We start from the raw sequence: 16,164 nt of genomic DNA, 5'->3' as shown, positions 1-16,164 counted from the left end.
GAACTTTTCGATAACGTGACAGATTTCGTTGGTTCTGATATCCAGCTGCAAGAGTTTTCAGCAAGTCTGGAAAAGCATGGTCAGCAACGAATTTCTGACCGCCCAGATTATCACCGGGGATTCTTAACCACCGCAGCAGCGGAAAGAGTTCAAGCGGGCAGCATATCTGCTTTCATACCGCTCGCTCGTTATGTTTTCGCCGTCACAAACCCTGTCGAATTTTAATTATAAAACTAACATTTTTTTCAGTCTGCTTGGCTTACTTCATCTTTGCCACTTGCCTTTCGGGCACGCTGGTTGTTCAAATAGATGAACTAGGAGTCACTTCGGGCCACTGAAAAGGCATAGCCTAAAACTTATGCACTTGACTCTTATTCAGCGATTAATTCAACCCATGCGTTTTTTCTCCCTTCACTAACAGCCACTAATTTTATTTACCAATAGTCTATACCGTTTGCGAGGATATTCAAATGTTCTCACTTAATGTGTGAGAACAGAAGAATCCTTTGACTTCACAAAGTAAATGTGTATATTCTTAAACAGCCTCAACAGCCGAACCGATATTGTATTTCCGCTGTCAAATTTATTTATTATTTATTTATGATCTTCGAACAACTATATCATATAGTCTCCACAGGAACGATTGATGCAAGCGCAAAGGTATTTGATTTTCAGGAGCCACAGATAGCTCTCATTCCTTGCTTATATATTATATACTATTTATGCTGCAGGTTCGTTTGCAGTAATACCCAAAAACTTGCATGTTCGAAAACGTTGCATATATTTTTATGCTACCATATACTTTTTCTTTAATCATATAGATTTATAAAATGGATTAACAATCAGTTTGCAAACCTGAATAGAAAAAATATGCAGCATACTAGCACTTCTCTAAACGCTTAGGCCCATACAACAAAACATAAGCGCAATGCCAGTCACCACCGCCGGAAAGTCGCAAAATTTCATCGGTGGTAACAGATGTTACATCGTCATCGTCGAACTTATACCAAATATCGGCATTTGAACGTACCCAGGCCACATAATGGCCAGATGAACTTGAGCGACCTTTATGAGTTAAGACTGCTTTTAGTGTATAATAGCCAGAGTTGTTGCTGCCCAAATCGTCGTCAAACCAGAATTGTTCATATTTGTTTTCATCGTTCTCTTCGTCGACATCCGGCGATTTTGCAGTTTTATTTATCTGCGACACGACATCCACTTTTTTGTCTTCATGGTCTTTAAATTTGGATCGCATCGGGCACAACTTATTTTGCAAATCAGGTGTGCACAACTCAAAGGCATCAAAATCAATTGGAAATTTAATGTCTTTCAAGACCTTAGCATTAATGCCTTCCTTTCCTTTATATTGAAATCTGACAAACTGGACAGTAAGATATGCTGGAAGTCGACTCACCAAATACTATAAAACGTTAAAGATTATTTAATTATTGTCAATTTTGACATTTTTGGCCTTACAGTTCTTGTGTAATGTGCGTCCCGACCTAGCGTGGCCGAATTCTTAACCAATTGCTCTTTCATTTTCTATTAGAAAAACAAAAAATATAGATCTTAAAGCTATATATATATATTAAACAATAGTTACCGATTTTAGGCCGCTTTGCATATACTTCACTTCCATAGAAATAAAGCAACTGAGCTGCAAAAAATTTTCTGTGGAAACTGTCGCAGGCTCATCGGGGGCCTCATCTGCAGTCATTTGGACTTCAAAAGTTCCTCCAAAAAATTGCTCAATAAATGAGCTTCAAAAGAGATATTTAAAAAAAATAGAGGATTACAAAAAGTGATTAAGATACATCAAAGGCAATGTTTTTCTTCTATAAATAAAATAATATTCAATTGGCAAACATTAACAAAACAACTAAAACTTCCAATATTTGCTAATTAAAGGGTATAATGCTTGTTGCAAATGTATGTAACAGGCAGAAAGAAGCATTTCCGATCCCAAAAAGTATATATATTCTTGATCAGCAACAATAGCCGAGTCGATCAGCCATGTCCGTCTGTCTGTTTCAACTAGTCTCGAAGTCTTAAGGCCCTGGTCTTGAGAGTTCGCCCGTCTTCTGGGCCGTTGATGCTGATATACAATATATATAGACTTTGTGAGGTCGGAGAGTTCTGTTTCTATGGATTACATATTTCATGATAAATTTAGAACACATTCTACAAGAGTATAAAAACAGGGTCTGTAATGACCAAGGAATATGGAATTTAAATGTGTATTAGGTATTCAGCGGTAACTTACTTATGTTTCTTTTTTTCATTAACTTCAACAGACTCTTGGTTTATGGGTTTAAGTTTTTGCTGTAACATTTTCAGTATTTCCGACCAACATTCATTAGCATCTTGCTGCCTATAGGTTCCATTTTCGCCAGTCTGGGCAAATTGCGGCGACGCTCGATGTAAGGCTTGCAATAAAACAATTGGCGTAATTGTTGTGCCCTTCTCCATTTGGGCAAACACTATTTTCATAGCCGATGAAATAGTAAAAGCATATGAACTGGCATCAGAGCCATCGGGTTGAAATTTTTCCAAGGCTTTGCGCAGTTCAGGCACCGCTCTTAAACATTGGACAGTGGCATTCATATAGCATGTATTTCCAAGGTTGGTCAAACCGGCCGGAAGACGCATCTAAAAATTGCATGTCGATAATGAAAAACTCTTACTCTAATTGGCATTGGCAAATGATGTTACCGCAGTCGCCGCTTCAGCGTCGTTCATATCTTCAATAAATTTAATTGGTGTTTGGGGAACTTCTGGAACTTTGTCCTTAGAACCCAATAACAGGACTACAGCTCCCTTTAAAATAAGAACTGTCATTGACAATGCTTAAATAGGTCGAACAGCTTACATCTTTTAATTGCAAATTCCATTCATCATCCTTAAGTATTCCACCTTTGCACATTATTTTTTGACGTTCCGGTTGAACCCCCGTCAGCGCAAAAAGTTGAGCTTTAAATAGTATGGGCTCTTCATCAGTATTGACATCAATATCTGGATACAGCTCACGGCCCCATTTGACTTTCACTTAATAGATAATAAGAATTTGTGCAACAACATTAGATATTAATATTTTACTGACTTACCTTTAAAAGACGGCATTTTGAAACTACAAACAAAAAATTTTAGAATTTCAAAGTCATGCAAGTGAAGGTGGAATGGAGATGGTAGATTAGCGATGTCACTAAAACTGTTTATTAAATATCGATATATCGCAAGTTTTATATAAATTTACACAGAGTACATTTTCAGGGAACAAATGGAATTTGTTGAAGATGTGAAACTGATGTTCACATCGGCAACAACTAACTTCTTTTAAAATGGAAAAATAGGTTTAACTCGAAAATTGCAAGGAATTTCAAAAACTTCCCTATTAGTATGGTTTTCAGTGTTTTTAGAAGTTTTTTTATATTTTCGTAAACAATGACAATTTTTTATGTACTAAAAATTATGGGCTAATTATTGTATGGAACAGTATGGGATAGGAACATTTCTCAGGGATTTTGAAATAAATGAGAAAAAATTGGCACTGCAAAACTTAAGCAACATCTGGACAAGAGAATGAAGAACGCCGCGTCCGGCACTCGTATTAAATTGATACAATAAAGTCTTTTATAAAAAGGGTTGCAATATACGTGTTACTGTCCACCAGCAATAAATGACGATAAAAATTAAATTCTGATATTTTTCGACAAATCTTAAAATTATGCAAATAACAAAATTACAAAACGCCATTTCCAGTAGCTGCTGCAAGGCGACGAGAACAAAAAATCATATTATTTTCTTGGGAATAAAATAAAATACAAATAATTTAGAATATTTGTGTAAAACTAACATTTGAATTTGAGGACAACAACATTTTCCTGGACAGAGGAGTACATTGACCCGAAACTTAGCCAATCTTGTGCGAGACAGGATAGAAGAGCAGAAGGAGATCGGCAGCGGGCAGGATAGGCTGCGTTTCGAGCCTGGTAATGGTGCTTGTATCACTAAGCCTGGTGGGAAATTTAGGGAAATTTAAGTGTATCTATATTGCCTCTATTGTTGCGCCTGTTGCAGCAACTGCTGCATAGCATGTTGTAGTTGTACTCAACAGTCGGTTCTGAAATGCCTAAGTCCTATGCTCTCCCAGAGATTCTTCGGTTGAGATTGCGTCAGTTTCTTGCTTGTATATTCGCGACAAACTCTGTCCCATGCGTTTGGTGGCACCGTGGTTCCCAAATGTCTCTGCCAAGGGTGCTGATAGATGATAGTTGCGCGAAAGCAGACAACTCATGGCATGCTCGTTTTAAATGGTGGAGGCTCGCATGTCCAATAACTCTGCAACATGAGTGTGGCGACTTCCACAATCGCAAACAGACGTAGTTCTATGTACAGCTCCTGTCATATAAGTTCGATGACTTGTCACCCATTATCCAGCGCCTGCAATAAGGGCCAAGCCCTCGCCTCGGTTTTATTGGTTCTTAAGTTCCATTTTAGACACCTATGGGAAACAGACAGCAACGTACACCTGCTGTCGCAGGCACAATAGGATCCAAAAAAAAGCTTTGCAGTGAGAAGAAGATGCACATATATGCACAAAGCAATGAGTGAGAGCGAGGAACTCAAACAACAAACATCGGCTGACACTCTCAGCAGTCTTCTCTCTGGGCATCAAAAATTCTAAATTCGATTATTTCTGGATTTGAATCCTCTATATGGTGTTACCACGCTGAGAATGTCTGCGGTTCAGCTAGGACAAAGCTGGCAAAATGAATGAAAGCTTTAAGGCGATGGGTTGCTTTGTTTACGTGTATGATAACAAGGGCCATCGATTTGGGGTCGGTCAAGGCGATCCGCCATGCTGATGTGGTGTTAATGTGCGACCAGGTAGATATATTTTGAAAATTATCGATAAATCAGGTCATCCACACACGAGCAACTAGGAAAAACTGCACGTCGAAATAAATAATTAAATACTTAATCATATTTTCGTAAATACCTCCAGTAACATCAAGCGTTCCGTCGAACCGTGTCAAGTAATATATACACAGAAAGCAATTATAACTAGGAAATGGGAATCGCGAAATAAAAATATGAAATTTTTTGATTTTTGAATATTTATTATAAATAATTTGAGATGGGTTATTGCTACTACATTTAGCATATATACTTTTTTATTTATGTATGTTCAGGAACCAGCTCTGATGCCCAAACGTCTTGCGGCCATCCTGTACGACCCTTTGTTGATATGTAATTATTCTGTAAAAATTAAAAATAATGTTTCATAACTTTAAGGTGCCCTTTCTTTGATTTAAGAGGTTATTGACATTATTGAATATAATAGGTAAGATAATTTTCAATCATAAGATTATATAAGTGAAAGATACTTGATATATACTATTCTAGGAGCTACATTGTTGACTCTAGCTCTAAAAACCTAAGAGATTTGTTCAAAAGTAGAATTCTTAATATCGATTTTTATCGATTACTTGGAAACGGAACAAGTTATCGATTATCGGAAGCAAAAATCGTACTGGGCGGGCACTAGAAGGACCTACCTGCCAAATAGGGTCAGATATGCTTTCTCCTGCTATTAAATATATTTGCCCAAATATATATTATACCCCTTTTACTCATTTTTAATGGGTTCAGGGTATAATTTAGCTAAGAACTCAGAACATGTAAAAGCAGCTCAAATCAACTACAATACATTTTTGAAATTGAAACTGATCTTAAGTCGAAAGCACACATTTGTTTGGTTTTAAATGTGTACATGGATTTATCCAGTCTTATATGCGCACGATTGCATTATCTCATTAAGATATTTCGAATTTCAAGTATTTAAGTGGTAACCCCACATTACAGCAATAAATATTATAGCATAATAAAACCATGACGTTTAATATCTACATTTTTGTATTCAATGTATATATCTATTTATTCACTAATGTAATTACAAGTATCGCAAGCACTTGACAATTTAATCGAGGAATCATGTAACACCAACCCACCCCATTCAAGAACATTTATTTATGCTGTGTATACTTGTAATTGGGCCATGTGGTTATGTTTACGAACAGACGTCTGTACAAACTCCAAACAAAAAAGGGGCGGAAATACGGAACTCTGGACCGAATGAATTTGTATACCCTTGCAGAAGGTATTATGATACATCTTGCAAAAGGAGTATATATAATTTTCTAATCACTGCCATAGGAATAATCGGTTGAAAATTACTTGTATATTATATATATTAAATATATTATATTGAAATAAGAAAAAAACCTGATAGCTAGAATCTTCACTATACTCCTTAATATGAAAAATATCATATAACCATTGGGATTTTATATCGAAGAGCTCTCAGGAAAGTAGGTCGAAAAATGAGTTTAGCCAGAGAAATTTTCCCCAAACAATTACGATTATCACAAGCCTCTGCCCATGTCTGCCAAAACGTGACTCATATACATAAGAGTATTTAATCTTCCACATGCAATGGAAGCTGTTCTTTTTTTCTTTATACTCAACCCAATGAAAATTTGTGAGAACAAGCAGAAGGAAGCATCTTTGATCTAAGAAAGTATCTATATTCTTGATCAGGACGACAAAATGAATCGGTCTATATACGAAATTAACTTTCTTATTATTTTTTCCGATATCTAGTACCATTTTAAAAAAATTGATAAAATTAATTGTCCATCAGGGTTTTTGATGCATAACTTGCATATCTTGCATAGTTGACATAAATTAATATTACTCAATTCTTGGATAACTTCTCCCGATACCCACAAAATTAAAAAAATTTATTTTTAAAGCTGAAGCGCTGCGTTGAAGCGTTTGTACAGATTAGGCGGCACATGCATACCCTAAAAATAAATTGAAGATCTTGCTATTAACACCGATGCTATTCAAGAATACATTTCCCAAGTTGTGTCTGCTACCTCTTAAGGATTCTGTTGAAAGTCAGGCTTTCAAAGGGGGGACTAGGTTGGATTCTGTAAAAGTCGCATCGCATTAGCATGAGCAAACATTCATGCAAACATAAATAGATGAATCAGCTGTTTGTTGTAAACAAGGTTGGCAAGCCTCTCTTGCACTTGCTCATTCGTTATTGATCTTAGCGGAGCAAAGAAAGTGTTCTGAGCCACAGCCAAACAACTTATAGCTAAAATAATTTTGATAAATAAAAGCATTATAGCGTGCTGTTGTAAAAAGCCAAATTTACCTTCAATTTTTGGCTATAGATTCAAAAAAAACATTGGCAACTCCACAATTACTAATATACATACCTCAATCGCTTGTTTTCTGTCAAGATAGACTTTACGGTTCGGAAGCTTAAGTTCAGCCTGAAATCCGCTTTTAGGATCTTGCTCACCGTCCAAAACGCCTACTAAGTAGTTTATGTACAATATTGCCAACTTTAGAGTTTTTATCTGCAAATGGGGTTTTAAATATAAATACTTTAATTTTATAATATAATATTTATGTAAGCCCTTTAATGCTTAGAATTTATAATCTTGAAGAAAATTCACGGCCTGAATATGAACATTTTTAGTAGCTCTTAAATATGATTACCATTCTTGTTCGTGAAAGTTAAATGATAATGGAATTTTATTAGTGAACCTTAAGCTAGGTTCTAATTACAAATCAATGTTATTTAATCTTGGAAACTTTGATTGATTTGATAAAATATTTACCTTAGATAACTTTGTGTCTGAAGGAACATTTGGTATTCTTTCGCGCAGGCATGAAAATGCATTATTAATACTTTGTGTTCTCCTTCTTTCTTTTTTGTTAGCTGTGTTTCTCTTTTTAATAGTTCGAACTGTTGGATGTGGATTGAAACTTATCTGATTGGTGGAAGAATATATTTCACCGGCACTGTTTATGTTAGAATCTAAAATTACAAAAAAAGTAAATAAATACATTTATAATAACAATATATTTTATATACAACACATTTAAGGTATATACCAAATTTGCTATTTCAATGTCTCTATAATCGGGGTGAATCTCTGAGATCGATGCGTTCATACAGGCGAATGGACAGATTAGGAACTCGCGACTAGACTGGACTCGGCTTTAGTTTGCTAACCAAGAATATATATCTTTTATGAGAATGGAGATGCTTATCCTCTAGTTTGGGAGAAAACGATTTTACCTATTTTCAATGGGTACAGGCTATAAATATATATATTTCAGAAGTAGTAATAGTACTTCGTTTAAGCCTTGAACAGTTCAATTTGATAATTGATTTTGTTTTTGAACAACTTACGCGCAGATTGTGGCAGCTGTCCAAGTATGCACGTGTACGTTTTTTTCTGTGTACATGTATAAAAATATATAGTACTTACGAATGGGATACAGTCGGCAACACTCGACTAAGTATCTCTTTCTTATAAACAAAAAAAAGTGTGCGGGTTTTTTATACAGCGCCGCAAGAATTGAAAAGTGATTTCCACCCACGGAAGGTACATAAAAGAAACTCAAGGAGATTTGTTAAATATTTGTGTTTTTAGACGCCCGAATGATAAACAAGAATGAACAGTTTTTCAACGGATGGAACTGGGCTCTAGTCGAGATTGCCTAACTAGGAAGTATTCTGAACCCTTCGCCCAGCAACCTTTCAAAAAATGGTGTCTTCCCATTTTATATGCATATACATACTTTGTTTTACATTACGGGAATCTAGCTCTTACAATTTTTGAGTTGTGCTTTCAAAAATATGTCTCAAAATCTATTTTCATCGAAATTAAGAGAGATATGGAAGAATAGATGGATATGGCCAGACTCAGCTCTTCGCACTGATCAAGAACATATATATTTCACTCACTTTCAATGAAACTATCGTTCACTATTGATTTATTAAATGAAATACTCACAATCAAAAACATTTAAATCCGAAATGGGCGAGTTATTATAATCACCGTTGTAAAAAAACGAAGGAGAATCCCGACATACCGGACTTACGTATTTCGACATTTCACTCTTTCAAGAACAGAAACCTCATAGGTGTTGCATTTGTTTATTTATCAATCAAAAAACTGCTATTATTAACTAGAGTTAAGGAACTTTACATACTTGAGAAATTAGCTCATTACCGGCACAGAAATAACTAAATATATTTGAAGAATATTTCCCGAACAGAGACTGTTGCATACTACATGAATATTAACCAGACCAACACGCTGAACACACCCCCCAATTTGAACCAATCACAAACGTTCAGCGCCTCAACCAATGCTCAGCTATGGTGAATTTATCATTTGACCCTTAAATAGAATTCAGTTATAGATGCAAAATGATTCTAGCGTTAATTTTGCTGCTGAAAAGTATTACGAACATCATAAAAGTTATATTATAATATAGTATATTGTAAAAAAAAAGATACGTTCAATGAAACATAACATAGAATTCTTGAATGTGTTAATTCTGAAAATATCGTTACTTAAAATCATATTATATAGTTTCTACTAAATATTTTAGATATCTCTTTTTCCCCTGTTTCCAACCGTGAAAATTTAATTCTGCCCGTACGTTCTTGAACTCCACTTCTATTTTAAAATATTTTTAAAGCCTATCGAATACAGTACAAAAACCTGGAATCCTTTGACCCACATTTCCATATAAGAGCGGTGGATATCGTGAAAAGCGTTTAAATCATTTTTACCCAAGATATATGAAAAGGTTGGTTAACAAAAAAAGTTGCATGCAAAAGTTTTTCACTAATTTTCCACTGTTGCGGGTGGAATTTTCAAAATCGCTGTAACACTTGTTCTTTTAGTTTTTATGTTGTGCTTTGAAAATATATTTGAAGCTGATCGAACGAAACCTAAAACTTTCCCCCGAACGAGGGGGATTTTAAGAAAAATGTGAAACACGTCTCAACTGAATTTTTTTCCGCCAATTTATCACTGTTGCGGATGGAATTTCCGAAATCGCAAAATGAGGCATATTTATTAAGTTCTTAAGAAGAGCTTTAAAATTAAATTTGGCGCAAATCGATAAAAAATTAAAAATTCACCATAAGATTTTCGCATTTTAAATTTAAATTCTCACTCTAAACTGTTCCTGCCAGCCTGGCTCGAGATTGAACATTATATCGATTGGTCTTCGATTATTAACAGAATGAATTGTGCCATTATACTCGCGGCTAGCATATATAGGATATTTGAGGGTTCAATTTTCACATCAATTTTGACCAAGAATAACATAATTATTATATATAAGAGGAGAAGTGATAACTCACTTGAGGCTCAAGCTCAGCGCCATCGCGGACGCAGCAGTCGACACTGGTGACTTCCGTAACCTGTCCTACGTTGTATTATTCGCTATCGCGGATCAACAGTAAGTAATATTCCTGCAAAATCGAAGTGAATTGTTAATTTATATACCCTATAAGCCCTATTTGTATATTAATACTCAAATCTATAATATAAATACCTAATAATCATTTGGTTGTTAATATACGCAACTATATATCTTAGTTATTTTTTAAGTAAGCACAACAAATACTTCTCTCACGTTACAAAAAAAAAACCCCGAAATAATAATATCTGTAATCTAATTGATTGTAAATTTCTGGGCAAAAACGTAGGATTCTAAAGCTTAGTACAGCAATAAGAAATTTTAGCTTGAATTCACGCTCTTCCCCGGTAATCTGAACTACATGTATTGAGAGAAAGCTCGTGAGCGAAATATCATCTCTATAGGCTGAAAACTCGTATTGATTCAAACTTTCAATGAGGTTCATAGAGACTTCAGGCACCAAAGCTCACCTTTCAAGTTTAATCTCAGCCTAAAAAAAGTTTAGTTCAATTTTTAGCACTAAGCGTAACAGATCGAGCTGTGAATCTTATACGTACCTACAATTTGGTATTAGAACGTATGTATTTACAAATTATATAAGTTTGTTTTATATCAAGCCGTTATAATATCTTTGCGTTGACTTTTATATGAATGTGTATACATACATACATATCCTACATGCACATGTACAAAGTACATACATGCATACTTGTTTATAAACAAGCAAAAGTTCATATACAAATGCATGTATTCGTTTCATTAATATACGTATGTATATACATATATAAAGATGTGCCTATATATTTGTGTATATTTATAACTACGTGCATATGTACATATATACAGATGTGCTTGGAGAATTAAACCGGATTTGTTAAATATGAATACACACACACACGTTTCGAAGCGGCGGCAGTTTCGGTACACGAAATTATTGTGTGCATATGTATGTAAATTAACAATTAACACATATATATGTATATTAATATGATTGTTTAATCATTGAGAGTACTTTTCAAGAAAGTATGATCCATCGTACATACATATGTACATACATATGTAAACATGCACACTCATACAACAATACATTTGTAAACATTAACACGCTTGAATACACATCTACACAAATACATACATATGCCTCTTATCACTCTTGTTGTGCTAGGATGTTAATAGGTAATCAACTTTTACTATCACCATGACATACTTAGTTGTATGTACGTACATGTATGTATGTATGTAGCCGAAAAAATATACACAGCCTCAGAATGCACACATTGAAACATATGTATATATGTATGTATGTATGTATGTACAGTTCCTCTAAGCTTATTTCGTGCAGATATCAAATTTAGTTTCCTACAGTTACAAAACTTTTAAAGCTATCAAAAAATGTACATATTGAAAATATGTTTGAATTCCATCTTATTAGAAACGAAAAATTGGAAGCTGCGGATTCTGCCGATGATAGTTTTGCTGTGAGAATCTAGAAACCGAAAAATAAACGGGGCGTCGCTGTCGCCTGAACTTGAACTGGAAGTTGGGTATGGCTCTCTGAACTGTCCTGATTCCGAGAATTCTTTGAATTAAGAGTCACTCGAGTAGGGAGCAGGCTGATTTGGCGGTTCTACTCCGTTGTGGGGGGTTCTTGCATTTCTTGGGAACCATAACGATCTTGGATAATGTCCATACCTGTGGGAAGTAGCCGTTCCTGACAATGCCTCCTTAAAGCATCACAAAAAAGATTTATATCGTAAAGATACCGCACTATCGGGTCGTATATGCCTACTTGCTGTGTTTTTAAGCCATGACTTCCTGATTGACCTCCCTCTTAGGAAGAGAGAGACCTGCGGTAGCTTCTTGAGAGCTAGGATTCCTTCATGTTTAGAGTTACGGAGTGGGCTGTGACTCCATGGCCCTTGACTTGGAAGTCGCCTGGCATTCGAATCGTTTGGTGAGCTTCCAAAATGAGCGGTCGGTGCTGGTGTTAGTAGTGCTTTGACTCCTCCTGCCGCAATTTGCAAATCATATTGCGACAGTTGGAAATCCTGGTGTAAATTCGCTGTAAGGTTCGCTTGGCTAACTCCGTCATAGATGATGAGGAACTACTGACCAAGTCTTAGCACCGGTCGGATGAAGCATTTCTCAAATTATTCTCCGGGGGAGATATGCGGCAGCGATTATATTGTCGCCATTGTTTGTCGCTCTGTACAGCCAAAATGTGATGTGTTTGTAAAGCAAGCAGAATTAAGTGCATCTGTGTCGAACGAAGAATGGCTCCTCCACAACGGGTAGTGTCGCTGAGAGTGTCGCTTTACTCGGCGATACTAAGTAATGTCCCGCAGAGCTCGTTAGCGCTGTACTAAAGCCCAAACCAAGTGCTAGACCGTATGGGAATCGGATTTCTGATGAACTCAGCCAGCTGAGTGACCTATTTTAATGACCTTTCTAGTCATTAAAAAATTGTGAAAGTTATTGATTGATACGAGCTCCTGAGATGGCTTTGCGCACAGCTTCAGAGAGAGGTGTCCACAGCTGGCACGCACAATTTTTCGTGTGATCGCATTAAGCAACTTTGTGGATCCGTCGCATTACTTCCGCCGACCGATCTTGCTGTTGTTATTAGTAAACTGCTATAGGTTAATGTAAAGCAGTTTTTTGCTAGCAGCTCCTTGATGACGATACATCGATTTCACTGACTACGAGGCTTGCTCTTCTGTGCATAAAGTTTTCGCGTGAGGTGCAATATTGAGAGGGACTCCAAACTCATTTTCTTTTCTGGATACTTGCTTTTTTTATATATGAGATTAAACTATTCTTAAGTCCTAAATATATTTGAATTTTAGGAAACCGAAAGATGATAATTAAATTTTTGATATTGGGCCTTATGGCATACACATGCGTGGGACAAGATAGCTCACTGGACGACCTTATTGCTGATATTTTCAAAACAGACAGTTCTACCACCCAATCGACTCCAACAACATCTTCACAATCTACTGAGACTATAAAGGAACGAACTCAATATGAGTCCTGTGGGGACCAAAAAGAATGTGTTCCTCGATGGTTATGTTCCAACGATACCATTAATACTAGTGGAGAAAATATAATTGATATTCGCATAGATACTGGATCACCCTGCACAAAGTATTTGGAACGCTGTTGTGACCTTCCCAACAAGGTATGTTTGGGTCTTCTATTGTGAGAGTAAATTATAAAGCAAAACTAATTATTCTTATTCAATAAATATTTACACACACCAAGAGAGATACGCCAGAAATACCGGTTGGACCTATTGATCAAAATCGGGGTTGCGGATATCAGAACCCTAATGGTGTTGGCTTTAAAATAACTGGAGCATTAAATCAAGAAGCGGAATTTGGCGAATTTCCATGGATGGTCGCAATTTTAAGAGAAGAGTCTCAACTCAACTTATACGAATGTGGCGGCGCTTTAATAACACCCGAAGTAATATTGACAGCAGCCCACTGCGTTCATAACAAAGACGCTAAGTCTCTTATTGGTATGGGTTTTTTCTATAATACATGATAGATAATTATGAATTCCATATTTATTTTAGTTCGCGCTGGTGAATGGGATACGCAAACCAAAGACGAAATCATTCCACATGAAGATCGTTATGTGAAGGAAATTATTTATCATGAAAAATTCAATAAGGGATCCCTTTTTAATAATATTGCATTGCTTATTTTAGAAACCCCATTGAATTTTCAAATGAATATTCAACCGATTTGTCTACCAACTCTAGGGGAAGATTTCGAATATGAACGGTGTTATGCCACAGGTTGGGGGAAAAATAAATTTGGCAAAGATGGGGAATATCAAGTAATACTCAAAAAAATAGATTTGCCTGTTGTTGGAAGAGCAAAGTGCCAAACTAATTTACGGGAAACACGACTTGGAAGGCATTTTATATTGCATGAAAGTTTTATATGTGCAGGAGGAGAAAAGGATAAGGATACGTGTAAGGGCGATGGTGGGTCTCCATTAGTGTGTCCGATTAAAGGTCAACCCAATCGCTTTAAGTCTGCTGGTATAGTTGCTTGGGGTATAGGCTGTGGTGAAGAAAATATACCCGGTGTTTATGCAAGTGTTGCCTTTTTAAGACCATGGATCGACGAAAAACTTGCCAGCCGGCAGATTAGCTCGAAATATTTTACACCATAAGCGATATGCGAAACATTTATATAACAAACTTAAAAATGTCTAACAAATTGTGCAATGACGAAAAAAGCAACAAAAATATAAAAAATAAAATTTCTTTTCAGATAAGAATCTAAACTTAATCTATTAATTAATTAATTTAGTAAGAGGCTCTTGTCGGGAGTTCCCGACTAGGGGATACTTTGAACTCTTTCCCAACAACACCAAGTGGAGCTGCTGCAATGGTGTTGAAAACCAACAGATTTGCTAAAAAAAAACAGGATTTCGATATCGATTTTTATCGATTGCTTGGAAACGGCGCAAGATATCGATTGTCGAAGACAAACTCGTATGCCCGCGCAGGCATTACGAGGACATACATTCTAATTTCAGCTCCTCCAAATCTTGAGCTCCTACAGATTCTGAGATCCTTGCGTTTATACATACGGACGGACGAATGGACAGATAGACGGACATGGCTAAATCGACTCGGCTATTGATGCAGATCAAAAATATATTCACTATGGGGTTTATCTTAACTGACTGAGTGATTGGTGATCAACGCGCAGTCCAAGCCGTAAGAACTAATAAGCTATCCTAGTCCAAATCCAGTTGAGAGGGTTTTCACACTTTTCGGAAAGTCCTTCCGCAACAAAGATTAAAGGCTGACATATCACACTCTTATAAAAATTGAAGCTCGGTGGGAATAGCGGATCAAAGACGCTGTTTAAGGTTAGCAAACATATAAATATACATATATCAGATCACAAATGCCTTATTTTGCCCTTTGCGTACTTGTGCACAAAACTACTATAAAAGTTTGCACAAAAAAAGGAATGTGGTCGGAAGACCATGAAGTATTCTCTTGGGGAATTATACTCAAGAGAATATAGACTGTCGGTAGACTGTCGGATATACATCCTGAATTATGATCTCACCGAGAGTTTATAGCACTCGATTTCAACAGACATTATAGCTCAAATCTCTTTTCACTGCCCTTCCGGAAAGTGCAAATTTAGCCAAGCGTACTACCTTTATTTGAGTATATAGTATTGTATGCGAGGGTTACACTTCTTGTTATGAGACTATTAAGTGGCTTGTCTTGATGACATTGTCTGCGTTTATTGTACTATATAATATTTGTAAATCTGTTTATCTTGTATATAATTCCTTAAATTGTACCTTTCATTGGTTGTGTGGCACCAATTTGCATTTTTGTAAGTTTATGTAACAAGGAGAAGGAGGTATCTCCGAGTCCATAAGGTATATATTTTCTTGGTTAGAATTGATCAGCGTCGATCTTAAAACCTAATAGATTTGTAGTTGTCAACGAAGGTTCTCTTCGTGCTCTCGCAGTACGAGTTCGTTACCGATAACCGATAACTTGCTCCGTTTTAATCGATAAGAAACGCTATGGAAATTCTCGTTTTTGGGCAAATCTCTTTGGTTTTAATGGCTATAGTATATACAGATCCAGTATCATTCACTTTATAGCTACCGACGATTCCGACAAATTCAAATTTAAATTAATTAAAATGCTAGAGTATATATTTCAATTTTCAAGTCCCTTGTGTAGTTTTTAAGTGCGTCGTATTCACACAGACGAACATGACTTGACCGCCTCAGCTCGGCCTGATCGGAAATACACAAGGATCGGGTTCTTGTTATATTTATAATCCATTTACAATGGAT

The 16,164-nt window shown here is 36.1% G+C and overlaps 3 protein-coding genes across 3 annotated transcripts; 1 reads left to right on the top strand and 2 right to left on the bottom strand.

The window, feature by feature from the left end:
* Positions 1–784: 784 nt before the first annotated feature.
* Positions 785–3,174, bottom strand: LOC115760139 (ubiquitin carboxyl-terminal hydrolase 14). The gene is made up of 7 exons (XM_030701344.1): positions 3,105–3,174; positions 2,870–3,045; positions 2,713–2,817; positions 2,264–2,649; positions 1,604–1,760; positions 1,477–1,542; positions 785–1,420 (listed from the first exon to the last, which is right to left on the bottom strand). Exons 1-7 carry the CDS (start codon positions 3,118–3,120, stop codon positions 881–883), a joined length of 1,446 nt encoding a protein of 481 aa, XP_030557204.1. The 5' UTR covers positions 3,121–3,174; the 3' UTR covers positions 785–880.
* Positions 3,175–5,152: 1,978 nt separating this feature from the next.
* On the bottom strand, positions 5,153–9,040 carry LOC115760052 (heart- and neural crest derivatives-expressed protein 2). The gene is made up of 4 exons (XM_030701224.1): positions 8,883–9,040; positions 7,698–7,897; positions 7,290–7,433; positions 5,153–5,259 (listed from the first exon to the last, which is right to left on the bottom strand). Exons 1-4 carry the CDS (start codon positions 8,980–8,982, stop codon positions 5,179–5,181), a joined length of 525 nt encoding a protein of 174 aa, XP_030557084.1. The 5' UTR covers positions 8,983–9,040; the 3' UTR covers positions 5,153–5,178.
* A 1,753-nt stretch (positions 9,041–10,793) lies between these two features.
* On the top strand, positions 10,794–14,577 carry LOC115760051 (phenoloxidase-activating factor 2). Its single transcript, XM_030701222.1, has 4 exons — positions 10,794–10,885; positions 13,155–13,489; positions 13,573–13,831; positions 13,889–14,577. The coding sequence occupies exons 2-4, from the start codon at positions 13,166–13,168 to the stop codon at positions 14,494–14,496; spliced, it is 1,191 nt and encodes a 396-aa protein (XP_030557082.1). The 5' UTR covers positions 10,794–10,885; positions 13,155–13,165; the 3' UTR covers positions 14,497–14,577.
* Positions 14,578–16,164: the final 1,587 nt, after the last annotated feature.

Source organism: Drosophila novamexicana, unplaced genomic scaffold (genome assembly GCF_003285875.2).
Source record: "Drosophila novamexicana strain 15010-1031.04,08,12 unplaced genomic scaffold, DnovRS2.1 tig00000387-arrow-pilon, whole genome shotgun sequence".
Lineage (NCBI taxonomy): Eukaryota > Metazoa > Arthropoda > Insecta > Diptera > Drosophilidae > Drosophila > Drosophila novamexicana.
This window is presented reverse-complemented; position numbering and strand designations above follow the sequence as displayed.

Bases quoted from the DNA above. Each gene is read 5' to 3' on its own strand.
- LOC115760052 (XM_030701224.1), bottom strand. From the start codon at position 8,982: ATGTCGAAATACGTAAGTCCGGTATGTCGGGATTCTCCTTCGTTTTTT. The intron at 7,898-8,882 runs GTGAGTATTTCA...TTGTAATTTTAG, and splicing joins GGATTTAAATGTTTTTGATT to ATTCTAACATAAACAGTGCC. The intron at 7,434-7,697 runs GTAAATATTTTA...CCCCATTTGCAG, and splicing joins CAGACACAAAGTTATCTAAG to ATAAAAACTCTAAAGTTGGC.
- LOC115760139 (XM_030701344.1), bottom strand. The intron at 2,650-2,712 runs GTAACATCATTT...TGCAATTTTTAG, and splicing joins ACGCTGAAGCGGCGACTGCG to ATGCGTCTTCCGGCCGGTTT. The intron at 1,761-2,263 runs GTAAGTTACCGC...TCTCTTTTGAAG, and splicing joins AATGAAAAAAAGAAACATAA to CTCATTTATTGAGCAATTTT.
- LOC115760051 (XM_030701222.1), top strand. From the start codon at position 13,166: ATGATAATTAAATTTTTGATATTGGGCCTTATGGCATACACATGCGTG. The intron at 13,490-13,572 runs GTATGTTTGGGT...ACACACACCAAG, and splicing joins GTTGTGACCTTCCCAACAAG to AGAGATACGCCAGAAATACC. The intron at 13,832-13,888 runs GTATGGGTTTTT...TATTTATTTTAG, and splicing joins AGACGCTAAGTCTCTTATTG to TTCGCGCTGGTGAATGGGAT.